Raw genomic sequence first — 16,992 nt, forward strand, 5'->3', positions numbered from 1 at the left:
GACAGGCGCTAAAACGGAGCATTTCATACAGAGGGTGAATACAGGTATATTCAGACAGACAGTATGAGAAAAATAATGTGTTTTTTGAACATTAAAGCATATAAACATGTTTTAATAGAAACCCAAAATACAAGTATGAACCAAGAAATCAGCATGATATGTCCCCTTTAAGATAAGATGTTAGCGTTCCCCAGAGGGAAATTCACAAGCTGCTCAGCAGTATAAAGTAATTAAAATTAGCAATATTAAAGTAAAGTACACATTAATTCATCAATGATTGTAATCCAGTAATGTAATATATCTGCATAATGAGTAGGCTACTTTTACTTCTGGTACTTTAAGAATATTTTAAAGCTAATACTTTCACTTAAGTAAAAGCTCTGAATACTTCTTCCACCAATAATCAAGATCAAGTTAAGATGTAGAGAATTACAGAGATCAGAAAAAGTTGATAGATAATCAAGCCAATTTAAGGCAAAAAGTTTAGAAATGTTGTCTCAAATTTGTTGCTTTAACATTAATTATTATAGTATTACATATACAGTAGTATTACAATTTGAAATTCCATTTGAAAATTATGATAAGGAGTGTGGATTTAATTGTATCTGGCTTGACAGAGGAAAAGGCTCCATCTTCACGTGTTACGCCCAATAATTTAAACAGCATCTGAAATGTCAGTGAGCTGAGACTTTTCTAAGCTGATCTTGTAATTGTCCAGATCCAGACGCATCCAGTAATAATAACATTTAGAACTGTTTATATTCGGTCCACCCACCTGTGGGATTCCATATTTATCAAAAACCTGCCAGAGGTACCAATCTTCACGTCTTGAGGTTTTCCTGAATTTGAACGTCGTCACAAAGGCATATTCATCTGGCAACCCCTGAGGAAACACGTCCCTGTAAAAGAAAAGCACATTGTTATTGCTGACATAAACTGCTTTATTTTATTTATGTGATAAACATAGTTACAGTTTAAGAGGAGACACTACAGGTGAATAGGGTAAAAATGTTAACTAATAGATATCACCAGGAAACTTCCCCAGTTGATTACTTACATTAAGACAATTCTTTTTTTGTATTACAAGTTTTCTGAAATTGTATATTTAAATACGCAAATAAGGCATTATCTTATTAAAAATGTGCTAATTTGCATACATTTCCAGCACAGAAATCTGCACATTGGATAAAGCCAGGTTCAAAATTCTTGTTTTATTTTGTTGACATATTAGAGTCAAGGGTTTTTACAGAGAGAATTTAGGATATCTCCTTTTATCACTTCATAAATCAGAAAATACTCTCAACAGCCATAAAAATATCCCTATTTTTAGGAATAAAATGTTCTATAAATCAGGCTATGAATGTTATATGAACAAACCCATGGGTCACTTACTCTGTTTGCTGTACAATGGGCATTGTGCCGAGGCGAACGTAAGAACTCTGGCCTTCATCAAGTCTGGTTCCCAGAATATCTCTCACATTGAAGTGCTCCATCAGGTCGAACCCTGCAGCAACACAGAAAAATAGCCTAGTTGGACTCAAGACAGGCTCTCACACACAAATAAATAAGCACACAGGGCTCTTAAGTCTCGAGGTTGAGTTATGGCTTTGTCAGATTTCTCGGGGTATACTGGGGTTTAATTGGGTCAGTCCCACCACACCCTGCTGCCACTGTGTTTGTGGCTTTTTGGAGGAAGATTAAAATCACTGAATAACTGGAAAATAGAGCCACTTGTTGGCCAACATTTCTTTGATTTGTTGCCAGAGGAAAAAACTAGTTACCACAGCTGTTAAAGTCTGCGTATGACTCTTGAGTGTGTGTGCACGTGTGTGTACATTGCCCCGCAGCGTGTGATTTGAAGTGGTGTAACCACAGGTCATTATTTAGGTGGTTTAGAAAAAAGGACACGCCCTTGGACAACAAACAAGCGCTGTAGCTATGGCAATGCCAGCAGGATGAGAGCTTCTACAGCACTATAACGCTTGCCAGTTTGTCCGGCAGATCTCACCAAAAGCTGGTGGTTATGTTGTGTGCATTGAGCTCTTCTGAAAGCAGACTGTGTGCCATTAGTGAGCCAACAGGATGAGGACAGCAGCCTCGACATATTCCTGCATGGCCTCAGTAATGCAGCAGAATCTATGAGATGTAAGGTTTCCGGTGGGAATATTAACACCAGCAGCGCTAATCTTCCAAAGAGGAAACCGGAACATTAAGGTGGTAATGTGAGAGTCTGGCAAAAGCTTAGTGGAGGTCATTAGAAATAGCCTGGAAACAGGTGGTTAAACACACAGGCTGCCCCTGTGCTATTAGCACCAGAGTAAAAAATAACATTAAAAACAAGCCATCAGAATAACTGAGGGGGTCAGTCATCTGCACTGTTAGGGATAACAGAATACTATGCACTCACAGGGGGGTTTGTACGTGAATAAAACATTTTCCAGTTTCAGTTTGGATGCCATTTATTCACTTGCATCACTAACAGTTACCTCTACCGGTCAGTAGATGGTGCTGTCTCTGCTTTGACTTAAATACACAACAACCAGTTCACTCATTAAAGCTGCAGTCGGTGACTTAGAGCAAATATGATGAAAAGATATTTTTATGAAACGGTCACTATATCCTGATAGTAGAGCATGAGACAGATAATCTGTAAAAAATATTTAAAAAATCATGTTCTTCTGTGTCCTCTTATTGCAAGAGTTCAACGTGCCCGAACAAAAATAACTAATTAGAGCCGAGGAATCTCGGGCAGCTGTCAATTACTGCTTATGAAGCTTGTGATAAAACGGTCAAACTAGGCAGCGCTGATCAAATATGAATCAATGTTCTGTTACTGTAATGCTTTTTTCTCACATAAAATGTTCTCAGGAACATCTTGTAGTGTAGTGTTTAGCTGTAAAATGAGAAAGTTTGTGACCTGGCAGCCATGTTGAGATCAGTTGAGGAAATACCAAGCACCGCCCACCAGCCGGAGCAAACTTTCTCATTTTACAGCTAAACACTACACTACAAGATGTTTCTGAAAACATCTGAGGATAGAAATAGGCATTAACGTAACAGAATATTGATTCATATTTGATCAGCGCTGCCTAGTTTGATCGGAGTTCGCGAGAGATTGACAGCTGCTTCCGTTGAATGAACAGCCAATAGGAACGCTCTCTCTCTGAATTGACCTGTGATTGGACAAAGTCTCCCGTCACGGGCTAGATTTTTTTAAAGCCTGAAAACAGAGCCATGAGGAGGTGCAGAAATCTAGTTATCTCTCAGAACACTTGAATTATAATATGCTGAAAGGTTATTATGGAATTTTTGCCCAATGATGCCAAAAATATACTGCCTACTGCAGGTTTAACAGGGCAGACTGGAGTCTTCTTGTCAACAATTGTCAGAAGAAAACTATTTTGGAGGTAGAACAAATCTTATTATAAGTTTTTCATCCGACCAATGAAAACAGCTGAGCCCAAACTAAGCACCGCCCACCGACCGGAGCAATCTTTCTCATTTTACAGCTAAAAAGTACACTACAAGATGTTTCTGAAAACATTTTATATGAGAAATAGGCATTACAGTAACAGTATCTTGATTCCTATTTGATCAGCGCTGCCTAGTTGCTCTGCTCCGATTGGTTATTTTCCTTCGGCCGGTGAAAACTTGCAGCAAATGCCATTAGGAGCACTAGGAGGACACAGAGGAACATGTTTTTTTTTTTTTTTTCAAAGATCACCTGTCTCATGCACTACTGTCAGGATATAATGAGTTTTATAAAAACAACTTTTTATCATATTGCCTCAAAGTCACCGACTGCAGCTTTAAAGATTAAAGATTAATGGTGAACTTTGTCTTTTAATCTTTGTATCTCGCCGCTTGTTAAATAAAAGGGCAGTTATTGCTATTTCATGTTCTTTTATGTTATCAGCAGCATCATTTTTATAGTACTACCACATGCTTGCATTTTGGCAAGACAAAAGCCATAAAGACTACAATCTCAATCAGGAGAATTACAGTCGGTCAGGGGTTATAAGCCTCATACTTGTGGGTCAGAAGGGCCCTGCTACACCCAATAGTAGGTTTTATCATCTATTCACATGGTAGATCACCGAAAGAAAGTATAAAAGAAGATTACAACGACCGTAGTAATTATGACAGGAGCAGAAGATGAAGTCAGGCGCTGTAGTATAGACAGCGTGAAACTCCGTAACGGCTGGAGGTTGGGGGCGATGGATGGCTTTCACTTTTACGACATAGTAGGCCACTAATCACCCATATCTATGGTGCTTATAGCGACAGAAAATGCCTATTTAATGGCCTGATAACAGTTGATTCGGGTGTTTCTCTAATGGTACCTGTGTAGGTTTTCCAAGTTTCCCCATGTTTAAAACTAAAGGACACGCTCATACTTGCAAAAACACAACATCTCAAGCTGAATACACGCAGCTAGTTGAAATAAAAAGACTGCTGACAGAAGCCTGGTGTAAAAGGGCTCGGCTCGCTTTGAATCAGAGTAGAAGTCAAACATTTCTACAATGATCAGCGATAATAATTTAGCAAATGAAAAAGTCAAGCGGCTCGAGCATTTGGCGACGCTATACCGAGGGCTGTTTTGCTGCTTATCAGTCTCGCTGAAGGGTTTTTGCTCGAGGAAGCCATGCAGCTGTGAGTTTTTAACTGGCCTTGATTCTCTTTGTCACCGTGCTCGCGTCGTGCACATTCGCTCACCGCGCAGTTTCTGTGGCTGTTCGGGGGCCATCTCAGCACAGAGCTGTAATTTGGACTGGCAGCGGATAGCGTATAATCAACCCAAAAAAAGTTATTTTGGACGGCCAAAAAAACGACCAATGGGGTGATCTGCGGGAAAAGCCAGATGAGTTCACTGACTGGGAAAAAAAAAGGCGAACGCATACACAGAGCATTCTTTTGATCGGAGCAGATGTCAGTGCAGCAGATAGTGAGCGCGGAGCCGCAGAGACGCTCTGCAGCCTCTCTTGTGTGCGCTCAGTACCCTGAGGGGTCAGACTAGACAGCCCATGATAAATACAAGTCTGGCTCAAACCACAGGTCTCTTGGCTGTCAAATCATAATCAGTGGTAAAATAGTTCTGACATTTCTCACAGAGAGTTACACTCGCTCTGCACCAGCGTAGAGAACATTTGCTGGGTAATTATAAGTGGGAGCCTACAGCTGCTGGTGTAGTGACGATAAACACTGTTTGTCTAGTATGTAGAGAAGATCTCTATGTGCTTACCCACAATCTGAAAAAAGCACTTTTCTTAAATAAGTTTGACAATGTGTGTCTTGAAGCAAGGCCACAGTTACAGACTTGCAACGTTTTGGGAAAAAACATCTTTGTCATGTCAGGGAGCTTCAGACCTCAGACCGCCGTTTGATCACAGCGGTCTGAAGCCCAATGCAGGTCTGAGCTCTCAGATATGATTGTGACACAACTGTCTGCGCTATACTGTAGGTAGAGAAAATCAATAATCCTCCTTATACTTTCTCTTACTGTACCAACATCTAAAGTAAAACTACATTTTTGCCGGGGACCTGCTGTGGCCTCTGCCGTTACGTTATAGAAATCCATTTCTAAAGTTACACAATGACAGTGCCTAGGGATTTAAAATGATTATAGTAGCCTTTTAGGGAGTGCCATTTCATTTCTGGTCCTTGTAGCTAAATGTAAAACAAATATAAATCAGTGTAGTGTATTTATGGCGTATTCCACAATAAGTAAGCTTTTTGGTTACAGGAAAAGATTCTCTCGTGTAATTTTCCAGCGGAACAAGACTTGGATTGGAAAGAGCAACAAAACACAGCCCAAAATGATTTATTCCAATTAGAGTGTACAAGTGGTACATCTGCGTAAGAAAACATCAGTGGGTTCCAGTGATTTATCTAAAGTTTGTTTTAATTCCTGTGCGGTTTAGAGGAAAAACGCCATAATTAGCATGATTAGCACTTGCCAAACGGCGATTATCTGATAAAATGTCTCAGCCAAATCACCCATGATTGGCTGTTCTTTAATTAACTTTGACCAAAAAGTCACTCTAACTTGGAGGAAACAACTCTTGAGAATGTGAATGTATTAAGTTGTGATATCAAACTTAAAGCTTTCTACCAGCGGAGACAACACTCAGCTTCAGTGGTGAAAACTAAGTGTGAAAGTGAAAGGGTTAAAGTTGTAAGACAAAAACAAGGACAACTCCCAGACCGGACAACGCCGTGGTAGCGACCTGTCAATCACAAGGTAGCCACGCCCTAAAGCATCCCCTGCTTTATGGTCTATTTGACTCTAAATGGGACCATAGTTTACTAAATGAACATCATGCTGTATTGAAGAAGACTTGAAACTAGCGATTGAGACCATAAACTCATGTTTACAATGTTTACTGAGGTAATAAATCAAGTGAGAAGTAGGCTCATTTTCAGACTTCTTTTTGCAACCAGAGGAGTCGCCCCCTGCTGGATATTAGACAGAATGCAAGTTTAAGGCTGTTCTACATTGGCTTCACTTTTCAGACCCAGGAGGTTGCCGCCTGGGTTAATACCACTCTACCAGACTTCAGAGGGAACTATTGTATTTTTTTTACTGTGACTGCATCTGTTTTAAACATCCAATAATGGATGTACAACGATGCAAAACGTAGACACAACAATACAACACAAAGACATTTCATTCTCATGCCAAATTTTCTTTTTTATTCTTTTGTTTTTTTGGCTCAGACAGTGGTTGGCACAGCAGCCTTATTGCAAACAGTGCCCCACAGACAGACTGCAGTCTGTTTGCCTATTATGTCTGAATAGATTTCCTCCAGGTGCTCTGGTTTCCTCCCTCAGCCCGAAGACATGCAGGTTAGATGAATTAGAAACACTAAATTGGCCGTATGGGGAGTGAATGTGCTTGTTTTCGTTTTCAGCCCCGTGATAGACAGGTGACCCTGCCTCTCCTCCGGTGCATGCTGGGATTGGATCCAGCCCCCCACAGCCCTGAAAAGGACTAGATAAACAAAATGGATTGTTTGATTTGTGGATAAATGTTCATTATTCCTTATTATATTTTAAATGACTTCCATCATGAAATAATGATGCTTCAAGAATTTAATTGGTCTGGCTTTCAGTGAGTTTTAGTGACCCATGAAGGCTGAAATGTTTTATAGAGACCTTTATAGCCTGACAACACTACATTTCTTAAGAAAGACTATTATTTTGGGAAATCGGGAAAGATTATGTGTGTGTGCCGGGCCAGTCAAATTTGTTAAGAGTTAACCTTTCTAAAAACACAGCTTTCACCACGCTAACATCTCTCTTTCCATGAAGTTCAACATAGCAGGAGTCCAAACAGTCACGGCAGTGCATCTGTTTTTTCTCTCAGCATGATGGATGTGGGTGGGAGTCGCAGACAGGAACTCAGATCCCCCAAAAGACACTCTTATAACAACATCCGACCTTTCTGGTTAAACGCTATTCAAGAGTTCTGAGAAACCTTTAACACAGCAGCGTGGAATCAAAAACAATTAATGGTGGAGGATTAGTAACGCGACTCACTTGGTCGGCGACTAGTTCTACCGCCGAACTTAAAAATTGCAGTTGCAGTTAAAGGAACGTAGGCTGTTCGCAAAATCATATCTGCAATGGTAAATATGAAGCTACCACCAACAGCCTATTAGCTCAGCTTAGCAGAAAGACTGGAAGCAGGGGGCTAGTTTGTTGTTTTTACACTTCAATTGTTTGGGTTTAAAAAACAAGATATTTCTGTGTTCATTTGTGAGCTTTTCTCAGCTAATTAAGCAAAAAGGCCTATTTACCAAAAAGGGACTTTGAGACCCCGGGGCCTCTTACCAGTTGGACGTGCCCAGAAAACCTCTAAAGGGAGGCATCCAGATTAGATGCCAAAACCAACTCAGCTGGCCATTTTTCGACGCAAAGAAGCAGCGGCTCTTCTCCAAGCTCCATTCGAATGTCTGGGCTACTTACCCTGTATCTTAAGCTGGGGACACGAGTTGAGTCGCCTCACATCGCCTTTGTTTTGGCCAACAAATTGCACTCAAACACACCGCAAAGACTAGAGCCAATGTCCATTTTCCCACCACTCTCACTCACTACTTCGCTTCATTCCAGATGGCCATGTCGTTAAAATATTCATGTTTTGGAATGATCAGGTGAGATGGAGATGAAAAATGAGAAGAGCCTTCTGGGTGTGCCATCTTGACTTTACTCGTTGGCTTGCTTTCATCGCGTCTGTTTATCATCTGATTCGTTTAAGCTGAACAGCCAATCAGAGTGATTTCTCTCAGCAACGGGCTCCGCCACCGATTCAACATGCTTAATCGGCCAAAAAAACTCCAACACGGATAGACTAGAGCCGACGGTGCAGTACACACCGAAAAAACTAGGCCGACAGACGCTCACTGACGGCCCCTGACTGGCCGACCGTCAGCTTGGCGTGTCAGGGCCTTTAGGCTGAGCCCAGCCACCCTTACAAAGGAAGCTCATTTCGTCCGCTTGTATCCATGATCTCATTCTTTCAGTCACTACCCAAAGCTCATGACCATAGGTGAGGGTCGGAACGTAGATGGACCGGTAAATCAAGAGCTTTGCCTTCCGGTTCAGCTCCCTTTTCACCACAACGGTCCGGTACAACACCCGCATGACTGCTGACGCCGCACCGAACCGCCTGTCCATCTTCCGCCCCATTTTACCCTCCCTTGTGAACAACAATACTTAAACCCCCTCGCTTTGGGCAGTGACTCCCTCCCAACCCGGAGGGAGCAATCCACCGTTTTCTGGCAGAGAGCCGCTGCTACTTTGCGTCGAAAGGGGCCAGCTAAGGTGGTTCCAGCATCTGATCAGGATGCCTCCTGGATGCATCCCTTTAGAGGTTTTCCGGGCACGTCCAATTGGTAAGAGGCCCCGGGGTAGACCCAGAACACGCTGCAGAGATAATATATCTCATCTGGCCTGGGAACGCCTCGGGATACCCCAGGAAGAGCTGGAAAACGTTTCTGGGGAGAGGGACGTCTGGAAAACCCTGCTAAGCCTGCTGACCCCGTGATAAGCGGAAGATAATGGTTGGATAGACTTTGGGACCAACTTTGACAAAAAAAGACTGAAACTTGAAATTCAGTGTGATTGATTGCAAGCAAGTTTGAAGGGTCTTCTAATTGATTTTCCATATATGGAAATGGATGTAAGTCAATGGCTGCTGTGGACAAAACACATCTAAAAACACAACAGCTTGGTTTGCAAAATGGTTAGCTGTGATGTAAAGTGAGGAAAATGTGGGTAAATTCAATTTTGCCAGTCTTTTGTTTTTGCAAGTAAATAGAGTTTTTATAATAGCAGCATAAAACAAGACAGAAGATGTATGTGGCAGAAAAGTAGCACCTTCCAAGTCATGAATAAAACCAATTTGGTTTCCAATCAGATAGAAACAGAGGCAATTGTGAGTGAAAACTGTCTAAATCTTTTGCATATATATATATAGTTTCTCTTCATGTAACAAAGCTGGGAGTGTAGGAAATGCTTTGAAAAACAAAGAGCTGACTTTGTGGTTGAAATGTTTTGCCAGCGCTGCGTGTCGCCGTTAGAAAAGCAGCAGTTTGCACATACCTGGAACCTCTTCAAGACCATAACTGGTGCTGTTGGGCTTAAAGCGATCAGGTTGAACCTTCATGTTCGGACACAGGACATCTGAGGAGAGGAGAGAGGACAATAGTTCAGTTAGACACGCTGTAAATCAGGATCTTTTGGGAACACAAAGAACGTTTCACTTTATTCCTGTTGGAAAATCTAATCAAGTGCTATTGTTTTAATAAAAGAAGCAGTCGTTCTCAAACTTTACGAGGGGTCAGGTGAAAAAGGTGTGAATTGTTGGATTGTTTTAGGAAATGGTGATGTCATTGAAACTCAGATATTTGATCTGAAAGAGCACCGACGCAGACAGACTGCCCTCCATCTCTCCTGTCTGATGTCTGGGGGGAGTGTGAGGCTCTACTAGAGCAAGGGGCACCTCCACTGTACAGCAGTAACAGTTTTAGATTTCCACACACACATAGTTCAGTCACGGTGATGACAGTGAGAAAGGCAACACCTTGAGGTTAAGTTTTCGTTGGCAGGAGGCATATTTTCTATTTGTGTCAAGATGTCAGCTTCACCGCTAAAGAGCGCAGATATGAATCCTGTTTAGTTTATTAGATGTAAACATTAGAGATTGGCATTTTTAAAGAGTCGGTTACCCTAAACTCCCAAAAACAACAAACATATTTTATCACTTGGAGGTGATGAGTCAAGGTTGCTGTCGAAGTCATAGACACATACAGTAAGCAGCTGCAATATGGCTTTAATGTCAATTGGTTGGTTCACCACTTTGGTCCAAACTGAAATATCTCAACAGCTATTGGATGGATTGCCATGCAATTTAGTACAGACATCCATGTCCCCTTTGGGATGAATTTTATAATAACTTTTGCTTTTCATCTATCACCATCATCTGGTCAATATTTCACTTTGTCCAATAAAAAACTTAGAAAATGCTAGCATGCCAACACGCTAAACTTAGATGGTGAACATGATAAACATTATACCTGCCACATCAGCATGTTGTCATCCCAACTCGTCACACACTGACGCTTTGTCAGGACCTCTTGGCGTCACTTTCTAAGGCACTGGGTAACCCAGCACGTCACACTATGACGCTCCACTACAGTCGGAGTAAACACGTGGTTAACGTTGTGAATTCAAACGACACACACTTGCTTAGGTTTAGGCAACAAAACCACTTAGTTAGGTTTAGGAAAAAACAGATTATTATGTTTGTAAAGTGAAAATTAAAGTTAAGTTTGTGAACATAAAGGCAAACAACACGTTGTTGGGTTCACACGGGACACCGACAGCGGTCTCCTGGACGAAAGCCCTGTGTTTGTTGGACCCACCCACCACCAACCCCACTCGCCCTGTGTGAGTTCTTTTGCTCTTTAACTTACGTCACCACACTCCCCGACCAACTTTCTCTGAGCGTTTAATATTGATGTAAATGGGTTTACATTTGAGTTAATTGAAAGCCTGGTGCGTCTCATACAGACACTAAAGGTTGCCTTGTGCGCTGGTGGGTGTGACAAAGCTTCGGTATTTGATGCACTGGGAATGAGAAATGGCTGACTAATGTTAGCATTCAGCTCAATGCATTGCTGTGCCTTACAGAGCTCCAAGCATTGCTATAGACTCTTAGTCATGTCTAAATGCCATGTTTCAGTGTTGAGCACAAAAATTTGTAATGCGTAATTGAGTGTCATAAGAAATCTGGTTAAACAAAACCAAACCTATCTTCATGTCTAGATAACACAAGTGTTGTCATTTGGGTGACCTTTTACAGCTGGATTAGTATGGCGTTGTGACAATACATTCCACTTATCAATCTAAATGAAATAGCAGGGCTGCAACAGAGAAGAATGTCCAACCCCCCACTAACTAATTGGTGTATTTACACAAATGAAATCTCAAATAATCTATCAAGACAAATCTCATCAGTGTTATAAATAACTTTGATCTTCTCCCCCTTCATTCATTTTACAACTGTCAAGGTGAATTTGAATAGAGCCATCCCTCACGGGAAGATACATTTTCACATTGTTGATTAGGTATGACGGCAGAATCCTGTCATCAGTTTGTAATCAATCTGTTCAGAGGAACTTCTCATTAAAACCTAATGTCAGCCCAACAATTTGTCCGCGTCCCGACTGTCAGCCCTAAATATTATCTGTGGCCCAAAATATCACAGTGAGACACTCCGACTTCCCTAATGTATCGAGTATCTGTCAGACATCGCCTATCAAACCCTGCAATTTTCTTAAATCACAGCTATAAAAACCATCCTGTCTGAGTGGCTTTTAACCTTTGCGGTGTTCATTATGAGGACGACTCCCGTTGACACGGCTTGTTTTTCTGTTTGGAGCCCAGACCGTGCCTAATAAGAAAATCCAAGCAGCTAATTTATCTGTCAGCCCTTGCATACTTGTTAGTAACTCTACAAGGTGTTATCTCCATTTCACATGATTTATTTCTGTATAGTTTGTCCTTGTTTGTGTCTGTCTTCAGTTTGCTTAGCGGTGAAATGAAAGGAGTCTTGTCTTAAAGTCTTTTTTAAAGTGATAATTGAAGATCTCAGAAAAAGATACTTGGGTTTTTTATTGTTTATAAAAGACAGCGAGTCGACCAAAAATGACTGAACGAATGGAAGTGCGTCACTCTTTTTTTATAAAGACGGTGTTGTTGCACAGCCCCGAGGCTTAGCATGGTAGATAGCTGAACTACTCCCTGCACTCGTGGCCCTAGAGCTATAATTTAGGGATCCGGCTGCGAGTTTTAAATGGAAGCAATGTCAAACCTGCCTTTGGAAACGAATGTCTCAGACAGGTTTCATAGTATCAGCAGAAGCCTGAGCATTACACTGATACATTTTTAATTCTTACTATTACCCACCTGTCATTATCGTGGCTGCAGAATTGTTTTAAACACACTGCAGGTGTTAATACAAGAGCTTTCTCTGTCACTGGGGTCATGTAAGGTCAAGTGTGGGATCCTGTGCGTTGGTTAAAGGAGGCCACACATGCTCTAATGATTCATAATAAGTAGAGGCCATTTTTAAACCTATAGATTAAAAGGTGAAAACATTCGACATGGACACTGGAGTGGCCGCACTGGACCCACTTGAAACATTAGAGCTATAATTTTCTGGGTGAAAATAACTCGCATTGCTCAGCGAGCCAGTTTGTGCTGACCACTGATATACTTAGAGACTCACTCGTGGCGATTTTAGAGATTACACAAAGAAAACATTGGAACTTTTCTGCCTGTGTAAATTTAGCCGTTGGGTTAGTTCTATGGAGCTCTGAACTTGCACAGTAGGGCTGCAACTAGCGATTACATTCACTGTAGATTGATCTGTCAATTGTTTTCTCAATTAATCGATTAGTTGTTTGGTCTATGAAATGTCAGAAAATGTAGGCTTTTGATAAGGATATGTGGCTGAAGGAATTAGGAAGTATTTTACATCTAGAGAAAATAAGATTCACTATGTCAAACAGAGAGGGGCTTTTTCAGAGAATTTGGCAACCAGTTGTTAGTTTGATTGAAACATTGAGTGAATGATTAATGGCCTAACAGGTTAACTGTGTTACTGATGTGATAAACTGTGTAACTTTTCCTTTTTTGTGTTACCACCAATATATTTTTAGTGTTTTTTTCCTGTGCATTTGTTGTTTGTTTGCTGTATTTCTATACTTTAAAATCAATAAACGGATGTTAAAAAAAATTCAGAAAATTGAGAAAAATGTACACAAATCAAAGATATTCAGTTTAAGATTACATTTGTTTTTCTTAAAATATTACTCAAACCGATTATCAAAATAGTTGCCCATTAATTTAACAGTTGAAAACTAATCGATTAATCGTTGCAGCTCTAACGCACAGTTGTTTTTGTAACACATAACCTACATTATTAGTTGACAGATTTGGAAATCTATGGAGTCAAGGAGCAAGGTCAAAGGTCAGTGGCCTTCAAATGAATCTCCATGCTGCAAGATGATATGCCCTTAAAAAAGAACAAAGGCGTTTCAGAGTCTGAGTCGACACTTCCTTCAGAGGAATCTTTTGCCTTGTCAAACTTGACAATTCAGAGCGAGAGCTGAGAGTTTGTCTTTGCTCATCTGTGTGCTAAACCATGTAATCATGTCTTTTCCGTTTTTGTATTTACTGTTTGCGGCTAAGACTCATGGCATCCTTTTCTTTCCTGTCTGGCTAATTTTAGGCAGGAATTTCAGTGTTGGACTGCAAGGCATCCATCTTCTCCATGAAACTCACTCACACGGCAGATATTTCTCCACTTCTCCTCACAGTATACCGGACAACATGAGGCTGGATTTTTAAGCCTATTTTAGCTGATTCATTTGGCTGTGTAAGCTACTCTCTAAGCCTGTCTGTGTTGAAAGATTTTCTCAGCGCACTAGTGGAAAAACCATTGAGGTTAGCTTAAGACAGGCTTTCCAGTGCTAAACACCTCTGCACCAGAGCAGCAGTCAAAAAGGCAGCGAACCCACAGAAATGTCTTGGTTAGAAAACTGTCATCTACAAGCCAATTTTTTGCAACAGCCCCCTTACACGCTTCAGTCAGAAAGAAGCCATGATGGGACTGTATGGATGAGCCACAGCTCTTTGTGGTTGGGGTGGGGTTTAGTGGTTTAGGGTCGCTCCTCCGTGTGGCGTTTAAAGGTTAAAATAAGAGTCTAATTTGATTAAGTGCACGTTCAGGGTGAGGCCGGCTTCAAACAGAAGCCATGTGGCATGCAGTGTGAGTGATGTGTTGGCACTGAGCCCGATGGCTGACTTACTCTCACACAGCCTCCTCCTCAGCCTGCCTCGGATCTTGTCAATGGCGTTGAAGTCCGTCACGTGGAAGACGTGGGCATTCTTTGGCTCGGCCGCGATCTCCTCCAGCTCCACCTTGAGCGCCTCCCCGATGCCCACGGCGAACATCCTGATGCCGGCTTTGGCGGCCGCCTTGGAGGGCTCCAGAACATAATCCTGGCTTCGGCCATCCGTGAGAAGGATTGCAACCCTCTGGATGCCTTTGGCTACGGGCCTGGCTCCGTTCCGCTCCGTGAAGATGTTGGTGGTGGTGTAGCTGATCGCGTCCCCGGTCATTGTATTCCCCCCCAGGTAGCGTATGTTACGGGCAGCTTGCTTCACATCTTCCAGGGTCCTGTGTCTAGCCAGGGTGAATTCGGTGGTGGGTCTGTCACTGTAGCGAACCACGGCTACTCTCGTCTTCTCCGGTGCCACGTCGAAAGACTCTACGATGTTGGCCACCCATTGCCTGATCTTCTCAAAATTCTCTTTTCCAACACTGGACGAGGTATCCAGGATAAACGCCAAGTCATAGTGGACATTTTTACAGCCTGCCACAAGTAAATACAGGAAGGTTTAGTCACATACAGTCAATATAAGCTCTATATCAGAAGCGTTATTATGAATCCCACTGCTTTTATTGGCAAGACCTGTAGCATTCAGGCACTAGGGTTGGCCAGGCGTTCATGCTCGCAGAAGTAACGGTAACCCAAATGATCAGGTCATATGCCCTGACTTTGGCTGTTGCGGTGAAGGAATTTCCCTTGCGGTGATAATGATTGGCTCAACAGTGCGATATGCGATATTATTGCCTTTCTTTTTTATCCTGATTTTTGTGCTACAGTACATAAATGAGCTTTATTGTTGACAGTTTTAAAACTTTTTAAATACTTGTTTTTTGTCAAATGCAGAACAAAGAAGAGCAATGAGGCACAGCGCTTTGTTTTTTTTCAGCTGAGACGCTTTGGTTGCTACGATACGAAATATCTGCAGAAGTAAAAATGTCGGCACATGGTGGAGTACTCGCTCTGGAAGAAGGGAAGGCTGAAACACGTATAGGGATAGAGGACGGACCCGCTGGTCTACTGCATGTGTATTAATTTCTCCTCCATTGTTGTTTTTGTCCAGCATATGTAGGATGTGACTGTTGGTCTTTGTGGTATTTGTCCTGTCCCTCCTCCATTATGAATGGACGTCTGGGTAAAACAGTGACAGTGACGAACGCAGCAATTTACCTAAAGTTGAACATTTTTCAACTCTCAGCGACCATAAAAAACACCAAACGTGCAGCGCTCAGAGCAGAATAGACACTGCTGGTGTTTGTACTGTAGCATGGTGTCCCATTGCAAAGAATAAAAAAAAGGAATACGTGAACATGGCGGTTGTTTGCCATTCTGTGCGGTTGGCTTGTCAATAGCTCGGTATTGCAGTATTGCGGTTCTTGTGACAGCTCTAGCCCTGACCGATGGGCTATCCTGACCCTAAATACTCGAGGTCAATGCCTAACCTCAACCAATCTCTGCCTGAACCAGCTACACTGGGCGGGTCTTGCCAAGAAATGTAGTGGGATTCATAATTACACATATCAGAATATTCAATCTTAATGGTTTTACCTGCCCTCTGTGCCTCCACTCTCTCGCCGGAAAGAGTCAAGGCAAGGATGACCAAGACCAGGGTCATCCTACATCCCAGTCGTAATTCCATCTCAGCCTTGGTTTGGGTCTGTTTCGTTTATCTTTTTACCACCATCAAGCTGTGGAGAGGTCAGTGGAAACATCAACACTTCACTTATTACAGTACATGTATTCTAGCACACACTACACTAAGTTACTTTGCAAATGTACAACAGACCCTTAAGACATTTTAGAGTTTGCCAAGGGACAGCTTGGCAAACAGGATTTGCGATGATTTCTCTCCAACAGTGAAACCAAAGTGGATGAAGCACTTCCTGCAGTGCAGGGAGATTGCTGTAAAAAAAAAAAAAAAAAAGCAGGCCTGCTACAATGGTTGCTGTCTCATCTCTATATTGAGAAGGGACTGGTGGAAAGATGATTTCAGATTGCATTTGGCACTTTATATGTATAAAGAAACTGGGGCTCCAAGAAGAACAAAAAGCCGCTATCTCATCCCCCCTATTGTCCAGTACTTCTATTGTCTCCTGTTTGAATTTCTTGAAGCTGGCAGGAAATGTTCTCCATTCTCAGAACGTGATAATTGAAGGCTACGACTGAAATACACATTTCTCTACAGCAGCAAGTGAATACTCCATCCAGAGAAAACTGGACTCGCCAAAGATTGTTGGAACATGCTGCCAAACTATTTTTTTACCATCTCCAGTGACAAGACAGTAAAAGAACAAAGTTAGGAGTAGTGCTGACTGTATGATCTCTCCATTCTGATGTTTCAAAGGGGATATATCATGAAAAACTCACTTTTTTAGTGCTTGTGTACATATATCTGGGTATCTGGACTCACTACCAACCCACAAACTATGAAATAAGACAACTAGAGCTGCAACAATTCGATTAGTTGTCAACTATTAAATTAATCGCCAACTATTTTGATAATTGATTAATCTTTTTGAGTATTTTTTTAAGG

The 16,992-nt window shown here is 41.7% G+C and overlaps 1 protein-coding gene across 4 annotated transcripts in view; it reads right to left on the reverse strand.

Annotated features, from left to right (window-relative positions):
- col22a1 (collagen, type XXII, alpha 1) overlaps positions 1-16,992 on the reverse strand; it is an 87,454-nt gene that overhangs the window by 54,871 nt on the left and 15,591 nt on the right. For all 4 annotated transcript variants that reach the window (XM_074613542.1, XM_074613541.1, XM_074613540.1 and 1 more), the window contains 5 exons: positions 16,008-16,147; positions 14,379-14,945; positions 9,604-9,684; positions 1,393-1,504; positions 776-899 (listed from right to left, as the gene is read on the reverse strand). In XM_074613542.1, the coding sequence (XP_074469643.1) occupies positions 776-899; positions 1,393-1,504; positions 9,604-9,684; positions 14,379-14,945; positions 16,008-16,098 (975 nt within the window). In that variant the 5' untranslated portion in view covers positions 16,099-16,147. The remainder of the gene's footprint in view (positions 1-775; positions 900-1,392; positions 1,505-9,603; positions 9,685-14,378; positions 14,946-16,007; positions 16,148-16,992) is intronic.

This window comes from Sebastes fasciatus, chromosome 17, assembly GCF_043250625.1.
Source record: "Sebastes fasciatus isolate fSebFas1 chromosome 17, fSebFas1.pri, whole genome shotgun sequence".
NCBI classification, from domain to species: Eukaryota; Metazoa; Chordata; class Actinopteri; order Perciformes; family Sebastidae; genus Sebastes; species Sebastes fasciatus.